Here is a 12,958-nt window from a genome sequence, read left to right on the forward strand (position 1 = left end):
CCTTCTTTAAGAGACCACTCCTCACTCTCCAACAGATGCCTCAAGGGGGGGTGGCGGGGGGGTTAGCGAAACCAAGGGACTCTTCAAAATAAAGAGTTCCTGTTGCTGCGGAGTATGCTAAGTGTGTGTGTGTGTGGGGGGGGGGGGGGGGTTTACAAACAGAGGCCCAAAACCGAGAAACCGATTCCCTGCGGCCCCTGGCATCACAGCTTGCATAATGACTTCCTGGATATTACCTGACAGAGATTGATGGCGGTGGATGAAGCCCCTTTAGCAGTGAAACGGGGGGGGGGGGGGGGCGGGAGACCTCTGCAAGCAGGCAATTCATCGTTCCCATTGTCTCTCCACTCTCTCACGTCCAATCACACCCCCTTGATATGTCAAACTTAAAACTGGAGTTCAGCCAACAACTTTAAGCAGCGCCACGGCGGCAACTCCCTTCCTGGGACTTCCTGCTTGTTTTCTTTCATTAGTGCTGCTGACTTCCTGAACCCTCCAATCAGGACTGAACCAGCAGTTTGGGTGTGCTACTGTTATCTTATCCTCCCTCATCTGCGCTAAACATGTTCTCATTAAATTTGGCTCCAGGTGGATGTATACAATTGCTATTAGAAAATGCATTACCCAGGAGTGGCGGTGCACTGATAGGGCTTACACACCGGCAGTTCCGAACGCCGGTTCGCGTTCGCGTGCCGAAACCTCCGAACGTTGGCGCTGTCTGGCGAACGAGCCCGCGTTCATACCAGTGTATCATTCGCCAGACAGCGCCAACGTTCGGAGGTTTCGTAACGCGAACGCGAACCGGCGTTCGGAACTGCCGGTGTGAAAGCCCTATCAGAAAGCTAACCCTAACCCTAAATGAGCCAAGGAGTACAGGTAACCAAAAACAAAAACAGTGCTAACTAAATCAAATACTTCACTACTCAAAAACTTAAGGCAAAAGGAGTCTGATAAAACTTCATGCAAAGGAGTCTGATATCTGGTAGCCTGTTGCGTGCTTGCAAGCTTTAGTGTAATAGCCTAGATGTGCTGACTATGTGTGGCGCTCAGTGCTTATGTGAGATCATTAAGTCCTCCACTAGATGCAGTAATGAAGTGGAATGGCTGACGCTATGGCTATGACATCATTGGCTGAATGTGGGCCACTTGGGCCTTGTTCGGGACATGGTTTGGGGCAGTAGCAAGATAGGGAGGTAGAGCTGAGGATGGTGGTGGGGTTGGTTGGTTTAGAGGAGTTGTGTGGCCTGGGCTTCCCCTGCAGCTTGAGGGAGGAGGGGGAGGGGAGAGAGCAGCAGTAATGGTCCAGCCCCAGGGAGGGATGACCTCACCACCCTGCAACCCCCCCCCCCCCCCCCCCCCCTCTTCCCCCCAGGGGGAGATGAGCTCAGTGGCAGCAGCCTCGCTCTCTGATTGGCCTGTTTGTCAGCAGAAACTAAGATCCAGATCGCACTCTGTGACCCCCTAGGACAAGATCAAAAGCTTTATTCAAATAAACACCTGTATGTATATTATATAAACACACTCACACACACACACACACACACACACACACACACACGCCCCATGATGAGTTAAACCTTAATGAATATTAAACACCAACACACTGTGATACACACTGTGTCCTTCCGGACATGACCAAAACCTTTATGAATATAAAACATAATAGAGAGCTTATTCCTGATCAAACCGTGTTACCTTGCTAGTTGCTAGCATCTATTAATATTACGGTAATCCAAAACACTGAGAACCAAGGAACAATATGTCCTAAATACTAGCAAGCAAGCTTCCATCACACAACTCCTGTCAAACATCACCAATGTACCTTAAAGAGTGAAAGGCTCTTACCCTGGATTTGAAAGCCAGGAGGATCTTGGGCAGAAACAGGATGAAGCATTTCAGGCCAATGGTGAAGTACTTAAGAACAAAATCAGTGATACCCACAGCCCAGATCAGATCGAAGAAGTCAAAGCTGTTAATGTTGGGCTTAGCAAACATGAGGCTGTGGGGAAAATAAACAGCACATACTTCCTGTCAACCCACTATTATTACAAAGGTGCATTGATGGACCAACAGAAGATGAGACGGACAGCTCAACATACATTCCATAAGAGGACAAAACAAAATGGGAGAAATGGTCAAATGATAAATACAAAATACTCACAAGACAACAGGTATATTGGGACAGATGCCTAAAGAAAATGAACATGAAAATCATATCTTCAACACCACAGCAAAATGGAACTAAAAAAGGCACAAACGATAACATAAGAGTAAAAAAAAGAAAAGGAAAATGTGAACAGGCAAACTGCTAACATTTAGGCCTAAATATATTAGGATGATAATGATGATAATGTAGGTTTATAGTAATAATGCATTACAATAACAAGACAGAACACAAAATGAAGGCTACTCTACGTTACCTTTGGTACAGCTCCTCAGCGCTGAATGTGTAGTAGAGGTACACTATGTTCCCAGCCAGGAAGATCATCATCCACAGAGCTGCAAACACAGAACGGTCCTCCTGGAGTGCAGATGGACAGACAGACAGACAGACAGACAGACAGCATTCATTGAAACATATTAACGATCAGTACCTTAGTTTTTAGGGCATTTCTGTTTTATTGGGATAGAGACAGTAGAGATTGACAGGAAGGATGGGTGAGAGAGAGGATATATGACACGCAGGATAGGTTGATGACCGGAATCAAACCAGGGACCCTGAGATTATATGGCATGCGCCTTAGTGAGCTACGCCACCCAGACGTCGCTAAGATCAGTGACTCAGTGATCAGTAACTGTTAAAAACAATTGTTAAAACTTGAGCATTGAGTTATGAGAAATCATTGAGGCGTGAGCATTACCCGTAATGACACCTGGTGCTTGAAAGTTGAGTTGGCAAAGGCAAATGTGCCGGCCATCCCAACACACACAGCAATACCTAGCGAGAGATGAAAAGAGTAACCATTAACACAATTCTAATTTGTTTTTAATTGTTTTCATTTGTTACCTACTCGAATACGAAACAGAACCTCAATACATTAAAGATGCGGAGGCTGATGTGAGAGGAGGAATTCTTAATCTCAAATTAGCCGTACCCAACTTGTGCTGAAAACACACTTTGGCCAGGAGTATCAGAATGAAGGGGAAGCCCCTCTGCAGCCAGGTGACCACGGCCTTGAGCTCAGACAGTGCCGGGGCCGGCGTGGAGGGGTCCTCCGAGGCCTCCTCCCCCCGGCTCCCATGCCTCTCAGACACCGCGGCCGAGTGTAGCAGGGAGGCCCGGTGCTGGAGAGACTGGTTGAAGTGATGGTGGTGATGGTGGTGCTGGGGGGGCCGTGGGAGGTAGGGCCCGCCCTCGGAGCGGTGCGGCCCCCCTTCCTCTCTGGACGAGGCGGTCATCTGGATGAAGACGTCCGGGGCTGAGCCCAGGACCAGGCCGGCTGCCTGGAAGGGTGCGGAGGAGACGGACCCCGAGGGAACGCCCACCAGGCCAGAGAAGAGCTGCTGAGGGGAAGTGGGCGAGTCGGGCTTCAGGCAGTCGAACACACCACCTTCGTCAAGGCTGCTCTCGGACCCCAGGGTTTGGCTACGGCTCCTGTGGAGCAATTTACAGGAGAGGGACAAGTCAACAACCATCGCGCCGGTGTCAAAGAACTCTGCTGCAGCAGGCCTGAATTACTTCCGAACCAACAGACCCCAACTTGTCAAGTTGATCAACTACGTACTCCTCCTCCACCCTGACCCTAAACGCCGGCGTGCCACAGGGCTGTGTGCTGAGCCCTCTCCTCTACTCCCTCTTCACCTAAGACTGCGTGCCGACTGCTGCAGACCCTCAAGTCCTTTTCCCTAGTCAAAAAGGTGCAGCAGCGCCTATACTTCCTGAGGAGATTGAAGAAAGCCCAGCTCTCTCCCAAGATCATTGTCTAACTACTGTACTTGCCATACTGTACCTATCACTATCATGTTTTATATCACTATTTGCACTTCTGGTTAGATGCTAAACTGCATTTCGTTGTCTGGTACTTGTACTCTGCAATGACAATAAAGTTGAATATATTCTACTCTAATCTAATTTATACATACAAGATGAAAGTCTTTGACGGTTTGAAGGCTCTGTTCTGTCTGTCTTGATTTTGTAGTATTGCCTGCTTGAGCTAACATGTGTTAGTATGTCTTGTTAGCATTTTACATTCTCCTTATGTGTAAGAACACTATGGCAATCTTCCAAAATTGTTAATGAGTGAATGGTGCAAGCAAAGATCTCCTACGACCCTCAGATGCTGACAAGTAGGCCTACTACGTTGTTATAGTAGTATGCATCTGCATCTGTGAAATGGATTGCAAGTGACTTCTTGTTCCTATGAACATAGTGTGATGAAAAATACTGTATGCATGTTTGTATACAGATACTATGGGCAAGTCTGTGTGTGTGTGTGTGTGTGTGTGTGTGTGTGTGTGTGTGTGTGTGTGTGTGTGTGTGTGTGTGTGTGTGTGTGTGTGTGTGTGTGTGTGTGTGCGTGTGTGTGTGTGTGCGTGCGCGTGCGTGCGTAGTCAGACCTTTCAGAGGGCATGCCATCCGTGTTACTGCTGTGTCTCCTCTGCATGGCATCCAGTTCATCCTCATATGATTCAATACTGTGGATGCAGAGACAAACATAGATGGGCAATGGCAGTGGGGTTGTTGCACACCTCTGCACAAAGCGGCAGGGAGGAGTGGCTAACCAGCTCGCAGCACACAACATCCATTTATAGCTCAATACATTATTGTGCATGTTTCACGCATTCATCTATTACATTATGCATATGACCAATAACATTATTTTTAAACCGACATTGTTGGCCCCCCACCTGAATCATGACTTAGTGTATTTATTCCCATTCCGTTCCAGTCATTCTTCTGGGTTTTGACAGCTGGAGCTCGAGGAAGGATGTTTTTCCTGTATGACGTCAGCGAAATCGTCAGTCGACCAATCAGAGCCTTTGTATTCCACCCTACCACATCCGTGTTTTGGAAATGTGTTTTGGGCTGCGTTCGTCAATTCACTCTGGAACTCTGATCGACACTCATGCCGGCACTCATGTCCAATCAAATGACTTGGTCCCTTTATGACGTCGAACCCAGTGTGCGCTCCGGCGCTCTCGGAACGAATTTAAGAACGCAGCCTACCTTGATGAGGAGGAATGTCAGATTTCATGGGACAAAAAAACAACAGCTAACTTTAAGTGTATCTTCGAAGATTTTCTCAGTAATTTATCAAGAACTGTTAATTATTCTCGTAGAACTGTAGATATTAAAGCGAGCTTGAGTCACTCGAGCAACAAGAAAAGAAGCAGAAGACAGTACAGACAGAGAAGGCTACCGTGCTCGTTCACACACACAGGCTAGCTAACAAAGCAGTCTTTATGTGACAGAAAAGGCCTCGATTAGTAGTACACTTACCTTAAGTACACTATTGGTTTAACTTGCTGATTAATTAAGACATATTCATCAGTAAATAGGGAGCCTTTTTGCGCAGCTTTAGCCTTTACCGTAATACTACTAGTAAGGGAGACAAGCCCCTCTAGGTAAGCCAGCATAAAATGGGTTAGCTTCCAATGCCATGTTGTTATGATCAGTTGTGTTGACCAACGTTTGCTGGGCAGTGATCGATCTATCTATCTATCTAGCTAGCTGTATTGTAAGATTGTACTATTTGTTTAACAGCCAGACACCCAAATTAAACGGTTGAGTGTCTCAACCACACATTGTTTAGCCAGCTAAAGCCACATTAGCATTGCTGCAGTTGTGTTGAATTCCTCTGGGACTGGGTGGTCACAGAGATCTCCCCATTAAAGCCATGCCATGGTTCTACGCCGGTTACTACGAAAGCGCTGGGTCCTGGGTGTAGTGTTTGGACTGTCATTGATCTACTTCCTAACCAGCACCCTCAAACAGGTATTTTTGATCATATGGCATCTCTTTATGTCAAATCCAAACAGACTGTGTCATTATGTTACGAAGCAGGCATTCATTTGGCTGTCTGTCTGTCACATGACAATTTGATGGCAGCTACTAGATTGTAATCATAAGTGCAATATTGAAATACAACTGTGAACATTTCAAACCTGCAAACTGCGACACTAAATGAATGTGCAATAAGACTATGTGCAATAATACTATGTGCAATATGACAAACCTTGTGTACATAAGGTTCAGAGATAGGAAATGTTAGGATATTTATAGCATAGCATAGAGTACAGCACAGTGTTTTATTTGTATAGTATAAGAGTATAGTATAGTGGATAGTGTATATAGCCTTTATTTATGTAAACCAGCTCTTTTCCCTTCTTGTTTTTAGTATTATTATTTTTTTCCAAGCACCAGGGGAGCCCCCCCTCCCAAATCTCGTTGTATGGTACCTGTACTGTATTAATGACAATAAAGACCATTCATTCATTCATTCATTCATGAGCAGGAGGAGAGGACCATCCGTGATCGCACCCTGTTGGAGGCGAGGGACTCGGACCACCGCATCCCATGGAAGGTCCGCTTCAACCTGGGCAACAGCAGCAGGCAGATCACTCAGTGCAGAAACTCGATTCAGGGCAAGACTCTACTCACAGATGAACTGGGTGAGTGATGTCAATCACTTAGTAGGTGACAGCCTTGATCCTATGGCCCCTCTCTGTGAGTTACACTGTCAAATGAGGTCATCTCTGTGAGTTACACTGTCAAATGATATTCTGAAACACATCATAACTGTATAACAATAACCTGATTTGAATTGCTCATCTGAATGTCTTACAGGCTATGTGTGTGAGAGGAAAGATCTGCTTGTGAACGGCTGCTGTAATGTCAACGCTCCGAGCTCCAGACACTACTTCTGCAAGAGCTGTCTGGCCAACGGCTGCTGCAACATCTATGAGTACTGTGTGTCCTGTTGCCTCCAGCCTGACAAGGTATCAAAGCCGAGACCCTCTCTGTCTCTGTGTTGCATGAACTTAAAGCTTTACTTCTTTATACACGTATAATTAGTGCTAGCAAGTGGATCTGCGGTTCCCTCACAAACCCAAGGGAAAACCGCGATCCGACTGCTTCTCATTCGGGTTGCACACAGATGCATAGGGGTAGCAGCCAGGTTGCATTTGCAGCTACTGTAGATTAGTGCATGGCTTTGTGGTCCCATTGTATTTGATCTCTGCTGTATCTTCGGTGGTTTGATATTAATGCCGCTTTGTCTAGACATTTCACGGTTCATGCTATGGCTAATCCTTTTGCGACTCCATGAGCAAAACAATGGATTGTTATCTCTACTCTCTCTGTCTCTCTGTCTCTGTCTCTGTCTCTGTCTCTCTCTCACTCTCTCTCTCTCACTCTCTCTCTCTCTCTCTCTCTCTCTCTCTCTCTCTCTCTCTCTCTCTCTCTCTCTCTCTCTCTCTCTCTCTCTCTCTCTCTCTCTCACACATCTCTGTTACTCTTCTTCAGCAACCTCTTCTGGAGCGCTTCTTGAATCGAGCTGCAGAGGGCTTCCAGAACCTCTTCACTGCAGTAGAGGACCACTTTGAACTGTGCCTGGCCAAGTGTCGGACCTCCTCACAAGTAAGTTGTGGCAGAACATTTGCAAGCTCACAAGTTTAGAGTCTCAAATCTCTCTCAGGGTATGATCAATCCCTCACTGCAAACCTGCAGAGATAGCTTTTTCAGAAATGTGCTTATACAACGATTAGATTAGATTAGATTATTGCAGAGTACAAGTACCAGACAACGAAATGCAGTTCATCATCTAACCAGAAGAGCAAATAGCGATATAAGAACATGATAAAAAACATGATATAAAAATGATAGTGATAGGTACAGTATGACATGTACGGTAGTATAGAGGTATACAGTTATGAGCTATGTACAGTTGAGGTAGCTTATGTACAGTTTGTAATGTACAGATGTATAAAATAGGCTATATCAAAGGGGTATGTGCAATATGCAATAATACAGTATGTGCAAAGGTAATATTGTAAACAGCAGTAGTGCAAAGGGTAAAGAGTGATCACATTGACCAGGGGTGTGCAATCAGCAGTAGTGCAAAGGCACAAAAAAAATGTGACTGTTCACAGTGTCTGCAATGAGTGATCTGGGATTTTTATGCAATGAGTGCATAAAATCCTCTCTTTGTTAAATGAGTTGGCCTAGTCATGTTTAATGTATGCCCCCTTTGTTTGCTCCTGCAGAGTGTCCAGCATGAAAATACCTACAGAAATCCACAAGCAAAGTATTGCTATGGAGAAAGTCCGCCTGAACTCCTGCCTATATGACTGTTTGGCCCCTCGTGACGGGCGAGACTCAAGACACTAACGGTCCAATCAGAGGCCAAGAAGAGACGCACCTTGAGAAGACTTGCTGCTCCCCATCTTGGTGTCCATGTACAGGCTTCAGACAGTCTAAGTGACTAAGGGATGGGAGTCCCCAAGAACTTGATCCCAATTAACCTCACAATGGACAAATATGTGATTGAATATATATATACACTTCATAAGTGCACCGAACGCTTCATAACTTCATCAGTGATGATCATCAGGTCTCATATTAACAGTAGCTCATCAGTCGGGATTTGCTTTGTTCCGTTCCATCATTTGACATCCTAAGGGATAATAATAATACTAGTTTAATCCTTGTTGTTTGCTATTTTAAAACAACAAAGAACACGTCTTAATAACTGTATGTAGTGCATGCATTGCATATTGGTCAGCTATTTAACAAAGTGACTGTGAAATGAATTGGTTCACAATTTATGCTGCATCTCAGAATTCCTTGGATAATGATCATCGTTTTAATAAAGGTTTTTTTTAAAGAAATTGTTAATGTTTTTCTTTTTTCTAACCCTGTGATGCAAATCTATATTTTGGATGCAAGTTTAGAAGAGGTATATTTTGATTGAATGTGATGCTGTAAAATCTCAATATCTGGTTTTGAAGATGATAGCATCACATATACAGGAGATGTCTGGTGTCTCGTTTAGACAAATCCAGCTAAATTATAGAGTCTTTCTGTTCTAAGTTAAAAGGAGTCTGTCGCTGCTTTTAATTCTCTCAGTCTCATTGTGACTTGAGTTTGACAGCGTTATCTGCTTTATTATGCCCTGTCCACCACCTGCCCATGAATTACACCCTAGAATAGTGATTGGAGTCTAAACAGCTACTCTCTGCAGATGATTCCTCTCAGCGCCTCATTCACCCCCAGGCTTCAGCAGAGCATTCACATGGGAAACATGGCCAGAGCTAAACAATTAATCACTCTGATAGCTGAGAAAACTAAATCTGTGTTGTAATTAAAAAAATATATCAAGGTCCCTCGTAATTTTCAGCCATGGCAATTTGATTAATTACTGTCACTTGGGGAGGGTGTATATTACACTAAACATGCAAACTGTTTGATTTAGCAGAGCCAATAGCATGGCCAGAGGCACAGGACGAAAATTAAATAAATGCAATGTTAGGAAACAAGTTGATTTTCTTTATGTAAAAAGTACTCACAATAGAAAATGAAAAGTATCAGTACACCTGCATATAAAATACATCATTACAAATAACAAACGCATGATCAAAATCAAAATCAAAATGTAAACATATCAAATAGATATACTATGCCCTTTTATTATAACAAAAATAAACTCTTGACTCAATTGATATTTGTTCATTTCAAATAGAATAGAATAGCCTAAAGTACTGTTAAGCCCTAGACTAAATATTGAATTCAATATATTGAAATATTCACATTGTTTCATTCAGTAACCTCTTCTTCACATTAGTAGGTTCACAAACATAGTAATGAACAGAACATTCACCCTCCCAGTGGGACTTTACAAAGTGACTGATCCCCTTTATGCGATACCTGCTTACATCAGTACAGTACAACAAAAGAATAAACTAATCTAGCATTAGGGGGCATAATAAACAAATATAAAATCATAATAAAATCTCCACAATAATAATGGTAGTCACTCCGACCCATATCATTTTCTGTTAGAGACCGACCCCCCCCGGCCCCCCATCACAGAAAGGACAAATGATGTGGCCCTCACAGAAAAAAGTTTGGGGACCCCTGCCCTAGATAGTCTCTCCACAACTGTCTTGTGACAGACGAGACTCTCCTCCAACAAACTCATTTCAAACAGGGATTGGATGATGCAGTGATGTTTTGGGAGGAATCACAGATTCCAACCAATCAAGGAAGAGTACAGAATCCTTCAGCACTGTATGGCTCCACTGCTTCCTCTGAAAGGTGTGCTGGGGCATCTCGGGGTGGGCCAGCCACGGAGAGCAGTCTCCTCCCAGAGTTAGAGTCACACACGGCAAGAGGTGGGTTTTCACAATGGTAATGGTGTCGCTGAGCTTCTTGTGGAGCTCTGCATCATTAGGGTTCAAATCATCACATTGGTCCACCAGGATTTTCTCCAGGGCCTCGAACATGAAGTGAAGCCCACATTGAGCTCTGTCCCCTGGGGAAGAGGAGTTCTCTGGGACCTCAAGCTCTGGGAAGCCCGGAGGCCAAAGTCCAATGTCATTTCCATTGGCTGCATCCTGAGAAAACACAGTATCATATATCAGCACATCAATATGAATTTATGTGATAGAAATGTGCAGTAAATTCCTTTTCAGATCTTATCTCTGAAGTAATGGGAGCGATCAATAATCCACAAATATCTTCTGGCTGGCTGAGGGAATGTTTCTGAAAGATGTCAAGAGTTCTGTAATTTTTACCCTGTTTCACCCTAATCAGGAACAACTCTGGGCACTGGTTATAGCAGAGATACCTTCTGGTAATAGTCTTTAACTAAGGCCTAGTTCTACCTGGTCAGATCAGAGGTTTTGTATCGAGTCAGTGTTAGAGTATAATAACATCCAACAAGGAAATAATAGAATAGTCCTCACTGATAGGAAGGAACAGACTGAAGTATGACAGTGCAAGTATAGTATTAATATGTCATAAGCAAACCACCAACTACAGACTATTGGATAACAGAAGGATATAGCCACTGTACTGTACTCACAAGGCAGGTCAAGCTGTCCTCGATGGAATGCTTAGTGCGAGCTGTCAGCTCTTTAGCCCTGCAGCTCCTGAATTTGTGTTTCGGTTGAACATGGAGAGCATCCAGACTGAGCACCATCACACATACGCACAGGGCTTTCAATAATCCTGGAAAAGAAAAGATGTTGATGCGTTATCAGAGCAATGTTTTACAATTGAAAGCCATTCAGGTCATAGAATTACTTTTTTATTTAAAAACTGTCTCTAGTCTAAAGTATGTTTTAAAGTACATTTATTTACACTTACGTAAGTGACTTTGGATAAAAGTGTCTGCTAAATGTAAAAAAATATAATATAATACACAAATAATTACCTGCTGTTGACTTCATATTAAAAAGGTTCCGAAAACCAAGACAACAAAACTGTTATCATGCCAATCACAGAAGAAAACGATTTATATTCACACTGATGAGTAAGTGAAAAAACACGGATATGACAAACTTTCATATCTCTTGCAATCTACCATAACATTTTGACAAGCATGTTTTTTGCTGAGGTGATGCAATGGCCATATTATAGCTGTCACTGAAGCTTAAGATAGGTACAGTAGTGAGGTTTGTGAAAAGAAACAGTAATCAGCCCATGCTTCATGTTAACTCCTGTTATGTACAATTGTATTGAACCTTGTATTGATTTTAGCACTTACTATATGTGAAAAGCATCATACATGCAACAAAATCATTTCATTTCATGTAACTGTGGCTTACCTATTGTAAAGCACTTTGATGTAAAGTGCTATACAAATAAAGTTATTATTATTATTATTATTATTAAAACACTTGCCAGAGATTTGCCATTAAATCATCCGTCTATGAGCTCATTTGTTGTATATTTGCACATATAGGAAATTGACTTGCTGAGGTTGGTGCATAGGACATAAAAAACAACAATATATATGGTAAATGGTCTGACTTATATAGTGCCTTATTCCAAAGCGCTTTACAATGGCCTCTCATTCACCCATTCACACACACATTCACACACCAATGCAAGGTGCTGGTCCACTCATTGGGAGCAATTTGGGGTTCAGTGTCTTGCCCAAGGACATCCGCTGACCTTGCGATCATTAGACACCCCGCTCTTCCTCCTGAGCCACAGCCGCCCGCAATATATAAGCAAACATAAATTATGTAAAATAATATAAATTACACTGTCAGTGCATTGTATGTGTGTGCAGTAACACAAGCCAGTTTTATAGGTGTTGCTGTTACCCTAACCGGTACTGTATTATCAATGGTTGCCACAAACAACAGGAATTAAGAGAGAGGGGCTGAGGGGTAAACAGATTAAGTACATATCCCGTATGGGTAGATCAGACAGTGATCATTTTAAACAGGAACAACATTGAACATTGCAGCTTGTTTTTGTTTTGTGAGTGTATGGTATGCCATAATGATATGCATAGCTTTACAAACAAATTCAAGCAACATAAACTGAAGTAAAATAAAGTAAAGTAAAGTAAACTCAAGTAAATTAAGAGTCATAGATACATATGATTATCGAAAGTTGTATTTATTCAATGTATTGTAGATACAGTACATACGTGTTTTCTATGTAAAAAAATAATAATCCAGATTTGGTGCCTCTTTTCTTGACATACACAATGCCCAGACTGGACACACACAAACCCAATGTACTAGTGAATTCAACCCTCCATGGCATTGCTTTGGTTAGTATCATAACCAAACTAATTGACAGTCAGACATAACCAAACTAACTGTCTGTTATCTGTGATGATACACACTGGATGTCATGAGATGAGAGTGATTACAAAGTCTGTCTCTGAAGCTATCTGAGCATCCTACTTTCTGACTACAGCCCTCAACACCCCTGCACTGAGAGACACGGAAGGACTGTTTGGACCTATTACACATTAACCAACAACAGTTAACACAC

The 12,958-nt window shown here is 43.1% G+C and overlaps 2 protein-coding genes across 2 annotated transcripts in view; one reads left to right on the top strand and one right to left on the bottom strand.

The window, feature by feature from the left end:
* Positions 1 to 4,889, bottom strand: part of rnft2 (ring finger protein, transmembrane 2) — an 8,911-nt gene extending 4,022 nt beyond the window's left edge. The window contains exons 1-6 of the mRNA XM_080530884.1: positions 4,849 to 4,889; positions 4,558 to 4,635; positions 3,096 to 3,595; positions 2,862 to 2,938; positions 2,421 to 2,521; positions 1,846 to 1,999 (exon numbers count right to left, since the gene is read on the bottom strand). Of these exons, the coding sequence (XP_080387010.1) occupies positions 1,846 to 1,999; positions 2,421 to 2,521; positions 2,862 to 2,938; positions 3,096 to 3,595; positions 4,558 to 4,604 (879 nt within the window). The 5' untranslated portion in view covers positions 4,605 to 4,635; positions 4,849 to 4,889. The remainder of the gene's footprint in view (positions 1 to 1,845; positions 2,000 to 2,420; positions 2,522 to 2,861; positions 2,939 to 3,095; positions 3,596 to 4,557; positions 4,636 to 4,848) is intronic.
* A 472-nt stretch (positions 4,890 to 5,361) lies between these two features.
* Positions 5,362 to 8,783, top strand: spring1 (SREBF pathway regulator in golgi 1). The gene is made up of 5 exons (XM_080531036.1): positions 5,362 to 5,935; positions 6,456 to 6,612; positions 6,788 to 6,939; positions 7,466 to 7,579; positions 8,206 to 8,783. The coding sequence occupies exons 1-5, from the start codon at positions 5,843 to 5,845 to the stop codon at positions 8,287 to 8,289; spliced, it is 600 nt and encodes a 199-aa protein (XP_080387162.1). The 5' UTR covers positions 5,362 to 5,842; the 3' UTR covers positions 8,290 to 8,783.
* The last annotated feature ends 4,175 nt before the right edge of the window (positions 8,784 to 12,958 follow it).

Source organism: Nansenia antarctica, assembly GCF_963989245.1.
Source record: "Nansenia antarctica genome assembly, chromosome: 5".
Taxonomy (NCBI): Eukaryota; Metazoa; Chordata; class Actinopteri; order Argentiniformes; family Microstomatidae; genus Nansenia; species Nansenia antarctica.

Coding starts and splice junctions, on each gene's coding strand:
- spring1 (XM_080531036.1), top strand. CDS start 5,843: ATGGTTCTACGCCGGTTACTACGAAAGCGCTGGGTCCTGGGTGTAGTG. Junction 5,936..6,455: donor TAACCAGCACCCTCAAACAG/GTATTTTTGATC, acceptor ATTCATGAGCAG/GAGGAGAGGACCATCCGTGA. Junction 6,613..6,787: donor TCTACTCACAGATGAACTGG/GTGAGTGATGTC, acceptor AATGTCTTACAG/GCTATGTGTGTGAGAGGAAA.